This window comes from Melitaea cinxia, chromosome 7 (genome assembly GCF_905220565.1).
Source record: "Melitaea cinxia chromosome 7, ilMelCinx1.1, whole genome shotgun sequence".
NCBI lineage: Eukaryota > Metazoa > Arthropoda > Insecta > Lepidoptera > Nymphalidae > Melitaea > Melitaea cinxia.
In genome coordinates this window covers 5,172,299-5,181,658 of record NC_059400.1, presented here as the reverse complement: position 1 = coordinate 5,181,658, position 9,360 = coordinate 5,172,299, and the positions used below count along the sequence as shown (strand labels likewise).

General features: G+C 34.3%; 1 protein-coding gene across 1 annotated transcript; it reads left to right on the top strand.

Moving 5' to 3' along the window:
- The first annotated feature begins 3,319 nt into the window (after nt 1-3,319).
- On the top strand, nt 3,320-9,349 carry LOC123655246. The gene is made up of 8 exons (XM_045591070.1): nt 3,320-3,514; nt 5,469-5,612; nt 5,958-6,178; nt 6,283-6,816; nt 7,277-7,618; nt 7,698-7,938; nt 8,365-8,664; nt 8,752-9,349. Exons 1-8 carry the CDS (start codon nt 3,352-3,354, stop codon nt 9,111-9,113), a joined length of 2,307 nt encoding a protein of 768 aa, XP_045447026.1. The 5' UTR covers nt 3,320-3,351; the 3' UTR covers nt 9,114-9,349.
- The last annotated feature ends 11 nt before the right edge of the window (nt 9,350-9,360 follow it).

The following is a 9,360-nucleotide window of genomic DNA, read 5'->3' as shown; positions in this document are numbered from 1 at the left end:
TTTAATTTAAAATAATAAATACACGGGAGCAACATATTATTTATTTAAGTGCTATTAAATTTGTTTTTTAAAGTATGTTATTTGGTTAATATAATAATAATTAAAGCCCAACGAAGTGGGCACGGGTCGGCTAGTGTATAATATTTTGTATTAATTTTTATCAAGAACTGACAAAAGTATTGTTTGTTGTAGGATATATTTGATGTAGGTAGTAACCTAAGACATGTAATGTCGTGAGTCTTGAAATAAAAGCGCGGTTCCGCTTCCACTGCGGGTGCTGGAAACCAGCTGCTGTACTTTTCGAGTTCTCATTCTAAATACAGCTGAAGTTAATTTTAGGGCTATGAAATCAACTTATTGGTTTTTATTAAGTACGTAAAAGTATTTAGGAAATTTAGTATTTCAGAAAATATCAAATACCGTGAAATAAAATAAATCAAACAAAATAATAATAATAATAATAATTCAAACTATGAGGTGAAATAAAAAAACATGTGTCTTTATTTATTTTTGTCGACAGTATAAAATTACATATATAATTTAAAAAAAAGTTTACTAGTAATATTTTAGTTTTCCAAACGTCATATTATACAGTCGTGTGACTGATATTACGTCACTTCCGTTCTATGTTTTTCTTACGGTTTTAGTCTCACATTTTTCTCATTTCGGTCGCCCAGCCAAATGTCAAGCCTCCGTAAGGAACTTCGTTCCAAAACCACGCTTTTATAGCTAACCGAATTAAAAAGTAAAAAATAATTTTTAATTACAAAGAGTTTATATTACAATAGTAGAAAATCAAACAATTAATCATAATTAACTACTTCAAAATAAAATTATAATGAAAAATTATATGACGCCGCGTTGGCGCAACGGTTACGGTAGCCATGGATTGTACCTGTTGCGCTGGCGGTTGCGGGTTCGTACCCCGCACATGACAAACATTTGTATTGGCTATACAGGAGTTTGCCATGGTCTGGGTGTTTGTGTAGTTCTTCGGGGTGTCCCCACTGTGCCTCGGAGGGCACGTTAAGCCGTCGGTCCCGGTTGTTATCATGTACTCCTGATAGCTATCGTTACTCATAGTAGGAAATATAACCGTCAACCCGCATTGGAGCAGCATGCTGGCTTAAGCTCTGATCCTTCTCCTATATGGGGAAAGAGGCCTATGCCCAATAGTGGGATATTACAGGCTGAAGCGTTATAGCGTAAAATTATAATAAAATTTAAGTTATTAAGAGAATAATTAAATTCAAAGTAAAAAACGTAGGGTATATTTTACTATATTTTCATAACTTTTTACTATGTTTTTATAACTCTCTGCACATAGATACTTGCAAATAGAATAATTGTTACATTTAATATATCAAGCATAATTTATATATAAAGATGTGTGGACTTAGTGACGCTGTATTTTATGCAACACGTTACTAATTTTGTATTAAAACACAGTTTATATATTATTTTTCAAAAGAGTAACTGCAGAGTTTCTTGCCGTTTCTTCTCTGCAGAATCTACATTCCGAATCGGTAGTAGCTTTTCTTTTACAAAAATAATAATTTATTTTTAAAGTTTTAATTTGTGAAATGACGATTCGAAAGTGCTCTTTAAAGGCCTATTTGAATAAAGCTGTTTTTGATTTTAGTTTTTAATTTTGATTTTGTTCTGCTGTGTGGTTACGGCAGTAAAGAATATAGCCATCACATCTCTTCCCATGGGTGTCGTAAGATGCGACTAAAGGATAACACAGTTCCACTACCACCTTGGACCTTAAAAAGCCGACTGATGGCAGAATGACCAGCTAACTGCTGGCTTTAAAATACACAGGCCGAAGACGGGCAGCAGCGTCCTCGGTGCGACCAAGCCAGCTCTGCGGTTACCAACCCGCCTGCCCAGCGTGGTGACTACGAGCAAAACACAAGAGTTCACGCCATTCTGCCAGACTGCGATAGGCTGAAGTGATGACTGATGATAATGGATTCTTTGTAATCTTTAGTCTGAATAAGATTTCTTTTGTAGATTTAGACCAAACTATGAGCTACCTATCGTTCTGTTACGGTAAATCATATTCCAAACATTGTGCCAAACCTTAGCCAATTCTTGATAAAGTACGTCATAACCGTATGTAAGTAGGTAAGAAACTCGATCAGCATAATTGTGTTGCCATGCTCTACGCTACATATAGCAATGATATTTTATGTAGATAAGATTGTTTATTGTCTCGATTATTTGTTGTTTCATTTTCGGAAGTTTTTATCACAATCAAAACAAATGTGCTTTAAACCACATGACTGAAATAAATCTTACGAGGCGTAACTCTCTCTTTCTATCTTCACTAACTTATATATCTCCCTCTCAACTTCCGTTCGCCTTGCCCGATCACACTTTTCGAAACGCTCTTATTACGCATTCACCACCTGATTCTCCAAGTCAAGCGTGCTTAAAGAAGTTTTACTTCCAAAAGTTTCATCAAAAAAGATAATACTTATGTGTTGGACTACACCCGATCTGCTGCGTTGTACTTATAAGGAATAGAGATGCCTTACACAAAAATCTAAAGGCACCAGATAATGAAATTCTATAAATAACATATCAGATATAGACACTATTGTACTAATATTATAAAAAAGGTGCCGAGACACTTATAGAAATGTAGGTATATAAATAATCTGTGTTAACAAAACCTTTGTCTGATGCAGCAAATTTGTTAGTCAATATGATCTTAAATCATCAGTGATTCTTTCTCCATTTCTTAGATATAGTGGGAAATAGGGTATGATGGGGCTTATGTAGACAAAAGTCCGTAAAAAAGAAAAGAATAAAAAAAAAGATATATAAATATTTATCTCGCAACCAGTGAAAGTATCTATCTCACAACTCGGGTCAAAGAGAAAGTAATTCGACGCACCCAATTTTTTTTTTTTTTTGTAAAATGAACGAGATTTTAATTTAAGAAAATTATCATAACATCTACTGTGAAAAAATATAGGTACCTAGTTTTATGTAGACCTGAAAAATGATGCATACGATATTCCACACATGTATGCTATAAATTTCTTGAATAATTTCGGATTAATTTGCATTAGTTCGCATTAATACTATAGGAAATGGAAGTGATTATGCAAATATTCAATTAAAAACCTATATTTGGACACTAATGTGGGGTCTTATGTCTTTAATGTAGCATTGTGTTGAAATCATATTTGAAAGTAGGTAATAAACGTAGCGTAAGTTAATATTAATGTTGTTATCTGCCAGATAAACAAAGGTTATGTTATGGGTTAACGAAAATAAAAATAATAAATATTTAAAACGTTATATAATTATACCCGATTGTCATTTTTTTTTTCAAAAATGCTTGACATACTTTTAATCTTTTGCAGTGAATGTGAACTTAAAGTGATAATGGCCAGTCAGCAGCGCGGTCTGCGCTGGCGACTCAGAGAAGAAATCTACACTTCCTGCGCTTTCTGTATAGCAGTCTCTGCGTTACCCGCTCTGGCCTTATCTTACATTGGTATGGGCGTTGTATCAATATTTGTATGTACACATTAAAGTTTCTCGTATACAAAATAATCAATGTTTACAAACAATAATTAAATAACCCCAATTAAACTATTTTGTAGCTTTACATCGATTAGTAAGCAACATTTTAATGATGTTTTTGTTTCGATCAAAGTAGCTCAAGGTTTCATAAAAATGTATGTGGTGCAGTTTATTACAAACAAAACAATTTATTATATGTAATCTACTTATAACTAACGACAGAAATCATTTGTTTCTACAAAAATTTTCTACATTAGAATATTAAAAAAACAAAAAAAAATCTTGGTTAAATAACCAGATGTTTATTACAAAATAATTAACATTTTTTATTTACTTCAGATATAGCAGACCATATTAGTCATTTGCTTTCAGATACATTAAGTAGAGTAGTTACATGAGTGAGAATTATCTTTATATCATAACAGACAGCGGTGGTTTTACACTAGGGGCAGTAGAGGCAAGTGCCCAGGGCGGCAAAATTTTTAGGGCGGCAAAATGAAAAAATATATGTATTTTAGTCTTATCAAGATTGCTCAATATAATTAATTAATAATTTTCTGTTTAATTGATAATGAAGAAATTCAATTCATTCATTATTTGTGAATTATCATTTTGGCACTTTTAGTAAAAATTAATATTCAAAATGATTGAAATCATTTATATCCTTGGAGATTTCAAATAATAATCAATTTAACTATTTTCTGGAATTAAAGAAATTTAATAAGTATTTTTTTCGAAAACTTGAAAAAATTTCTTATAAAATAAAATCTTTAAAATAATATTTATTTGTGTTTTTGGAATAAATAATATAATATATAATAGTTTCTGTAATAAATAAAGTAGTTAATTTTATTTAAAAAAAAATTAAATCTATAAACTATAACTTTAAGTAAAATTCCAGTATTGGAGCGGATTTTTTTCCGGTGCCCAGGAATGGCATTAAGTTTAAATCCGGCCCTGATAACAGATGAAAACAAATATTGCTTAGTACCTACAGGTGCCATTGACCGCATAATCGTACTTTTGATGTACCCGGAAACAAAACCGTATATGAAATACCAATTACTATGTAGAATACAGATATTAAACAGTGTTATCAATTCGTAAATACCTACTTACAAATATGTACGTTACCAAGTTACGTTCATATATTTAATATTAACGAATTTTAAACTATTGAAATACAAAATAAATGATTAAAGACTGTAAAATTATTAACCATGCTGGGCAGGCGAGTTGGTGACCGCAGGGCTGGCTTTGTTGCACCGAAGACGCTGCTGCCCATCTTTGGCCTTTGTATTTCAAAACCAACAGTTGGATGGTTATCCCGCCATCGGTCGACTTTTTAAGTTCCAAGGTAGTAGTGGAACTGTGTTATCCCTTAGTCGCCTCTTACGACACCCACGGGAAGGTGTAGCTACATTCTTACTGCTGTAGCTACATAGCGTATTAATACATTAAGATTTAATACATCCAACGGTGTTTATTGTGGACGTCCCGTGTCTGATAATAATATTCAAGTAATTCCAAATTTCTATAAAAATATACTATTGATTCATTAATAAATATCTTGATAATCTAGTTACAAGATAAATAGAATCGATACATTAAGGTATATTAAATGCTGGTATATTACTATTAAGTATACCTTAGCTATAGATAGGTTCTTGCTAAAGCTAAACGCGCTCTAAAACGTCTCTCTTCTAGTCACCGCTGTTTTGATTTTTTTGACTACGTTTTGATGATTGCACTCTTTCATATTTTTCCGTAACTTAAAACCTTATACATAGATAACTAAACCTAATATTATTTAAAAAATTCTACACAATTGAAGAGAAAATTATGTATCACTCTTGCATACTCATAGATGACTATACTTTCAAAACTATTTTATAATTAAACGTAACATAATTTTTATGTCGCAGTGGTTCGAATAAGCAATCACTTCTGGCTGAAATTATTATCTAACAGAAATCCTAGTTTGGAGTTCATCAGGACAAACACGGTGCGAACACTTCTTGATACGCAAAGAAACCAGGGAATTATTAATGTACTGCTATGCATAAAAGGTAAGAAAAAATATGTAGGTACTCCGTTATTAGATACACAAAGATGGCGTTTTTTCAATCACTTATAAATAAGCAGTCATTTAAAGACTATTATACAGCGTTGTTTTGCCATATATATAACTAGCTCCCTTAATCCCCCTCCCCTTATAATTTAGGGGTATGAAAAATAGATGTTGGCCGTTTCTCAGACCTACCCCATATGCACACAAAATTTCATAAAAATCGGTTCAGCCGTTTAGAAGAGTATTGTAACTAACATTGTGACACGATAATTTTATATATAAGAAGATATCGTGTTATATCTCGTATTAGAAGATTGATTAAATCTGATTGTAATTTTTTTAGGTGTGCTAAATGTAGATGAGGTAAAAGAAAAACTTATACAGCATGTATTCGACCGTAGAGATGCGTATGGAGAAGTGATGTTCCCCAGACTACGACATGTACTGGTGTCGAGCTGGGGAAACTATGCTTGGGATGCCAATACGCCATTTCAACTAGAAAATCATTTCATAGTATCCAACGGTGTTTACCGTGGACGTCCAGTGTCTGATAATAATATTCAAGTAATTCCAAATTTCTATAAAAATATACTATTGATTCTTAATAAATATCTTGATAATCTAATTGCAAAATAAATCGAATTTATAATTTATCTTACTACTTTCAGGATTATGTCAGCGAAATAATATCGAAATATTTTCTAAATGACCAACCGCCCTGGCAGTATTATATCATTCCTTGCGTCTCTCTTGAACCAAAGTACTATATTTTAGTTCGAGTACACCATCTATTGCTGACTGGAAAAAAATCCCTTAACATAGGCGATTTGTTACTAGTAAAACAGTTGCCCGCCGCTAGTCGAGTGATCGAACAGGGAGAGTATCATCAACGCAGTCCGCTATCACAGCTGTCCCCAGCGCCATCGGCTATACCCGAACTTTGGGAGAAAATTAACGAAAATTTATCGAACATTTGGAATGAATTCATAAGTGAATATGACCCAACCGAAAGCCCGGAATCGTTAAAACATTTACCTGGTGTTTTTCACGTAGCAGGAATATTATTAATGTCCGCTACAAGCGCTTTAAGAGGAATAACAAAAAAACGATATATTGATAGGGATCACCACCTCACATCGATTACAGCACTTTTGTCTGCTCTGCACCAAGAATGTAAAAAAAGAAACTTGACAGTCCCTAAGGTATAGGCTAATTTTTGTAACGAAATTCGGTAACATCTTATTTACCTTTTCAAATCAACCTACTCCAAACAAAGGAGGACGTTTTCAATTCGACTGTATTTTTTTTTAAATAAAAAAATAGCATGTGTCATTTGGTCCCATTTAAATTTAATTGAGAACTGACAAGTACTTTTTGAGTTATCGCTAATAATGAGTAGTTACTTGACTATTTCTACGTCGACTTACGTTCTGTTATAGTGTTATACCTCGTAACTTTGTTTTGTGCACTGATTTTGATTGTTGTTTAATTAATCTAAAACTGATGCTTGTCATGTAGTCCCATTTAAATTTGATCTAGATTTGCCGAGTGGGTACTTTTTGAGTTATCTCTAATAATGCGTATTTACTTGACTATTTTTTCGTGCCTACGGTTTTTTCGTTTGTAAGCAAATACAATTATTTTTTATGTTATATTTTGTAGGTATTGATTTCGCCGTTAGTGACAATAGATCCACGAAAATGGCCAAAACGTATATTCAAAGCCACATATACTACAACCAAAATTATTTTGAAACTACCGGCGTTCATTCGGGATGAAGTTATAGCAATAAATGAAATGCGCACTACAGGTCGAGTGAAGAAAGCAAATACGTACACATGGAAATATGGGAAAATTGGCCAACTTTGTATAAAAGCCACAGGTGAAGCTTGGAGGGCAATATCAGAGTTATATAAAGCTCCTGCTTACTTCTGGACTGATACAATTCTATCAGATAATGGGAAACGACACATATTACAAACTGTTTCTTTGTGTGGAAGAAAGGTTAGCTTATTGCTTTATCTTTATATTCAGCTTGACTTAATTTGTTAAAATCTGTATGTTTTATTTTTTTATGACATAGGTAACTTCGTGGTCACGGCCCGTACCTCGAGCCAGTGTTGAACGTGCAGCGCGGGCGTTGGGCGTTTCCTCCACAGATATTGCACTTTTTGCCGTAACAGAAACTTTACGTTCCTACTTTGAACAAACTCAGACGGAAATTCCGGACTCGATTCTCATCACCGCTCGAGCTGCGTCTGAAGACTTTCTTTACACTTTTGCCGAAGGAGATGGCAAGAATTATAAAAAGTCACAAACTGGAGGTGAGCATATATACCCTTTACAACAATATAATATTATAATTCCGTTACGTTATGGTTGCGAGTTAATTTCTTTTATTACAAAGGTGCCAAACAAGCACACGATCCACCTGATGGTAAGCGGATACCTGACAGGGACATCAGTAACGTTGCCATTGCATTGGAGCTGAGATCCCCAGGAGCTCTGGGAGCCTTACTCACCACAGGAACAAAGCACTACATGACAGCAGTATTATTTAGCTGTAAGGTCGAGGTGCTTCCCCAGTGGCAGCCCCAAATTTTTATTTTTATTTTTTTATTTTCGTGCGCTACCTCAACCAAAATTTATTTACTATACATATTTTTAGCTTACTTAACTGTACAAACAATAATTTTTTCATACAAATGACTTAAAAAAAAAACATTTACTACCAAATTGCCACATTTCAGGAATGGTCTGCTTGTCACTGCCGGTCGGTGCCACTCCTCGGGGCATAGCTGCTGTAGTTCAAAAAGCCTGCAAACGTCAGGGAACACTGGCCGCAGCGTGGGCCGCTCAGGCTCGTTGGGGTGCTCTCACCAGGTCTGTGCCTTCCCCTTTGGCAAGGCTCACTATGAATGTCCTTTCACGCAAATACGCGGTATCTTACGCAGAAATCAACTCTCCAATAGACACTATGCAGAGGACCACGTTGTGGGGAAAAACTGTGGATTATGTCGTATATTGGCGACCGCCACAAGCTAATATAAGTACGTATATCGTATCGTTGTCTATTGCAAACATAAAAATAAAAAGTACAATTTATCATTGACGTAAACCTTTCGTTTTAATTTCAGGCATGTCGCTTACAGTAATTCAGTATGCAGATACTATTCGTCTCACTGTGATGGCAGACGCGCGTCTTTCACCTTCTCATTCTATTCCCGCAGCGCGTTGGCCAGTAATCGTTGATAAACTCGTCAGTAAAATAGACCAGGAAATCGCCAGGATAACCGCCCAAGTTCAGTCACCCCTCGAATATATATCACCCAAAAAATCTAGTAAGGAGAACTTAGAGTCTAGCTATGAAGGCAAATCACGCCGTGTAGAAGAATCTAGCCACGTAGGTGAATCCGGCTATACAGGCGAATCTAGCACCACGGGGGAATCCAGCCAAGAAGAAAAATCTAGCAAAGTTGAAGCAGCCCCCACTAACTAGAAAATGCAATGGAAGAATGAAGAAAATGGAATAGAATGAGCAATTCATATTCTTTGTTTGATACTCAGAAATAGTGATAGTTATAAAGCCTTTCAGAGGTTTTCATATATATAGGAAAGTGTTTGTTAATCAAATATTTTCCATATTCTTATACGCTTATAATAAGACTTATAATTTAATTAGTTTAGGGTCTTCGTGTGTGATAATTATTAATATTAGACATTTAAAAATAATAATTGTGACTTTT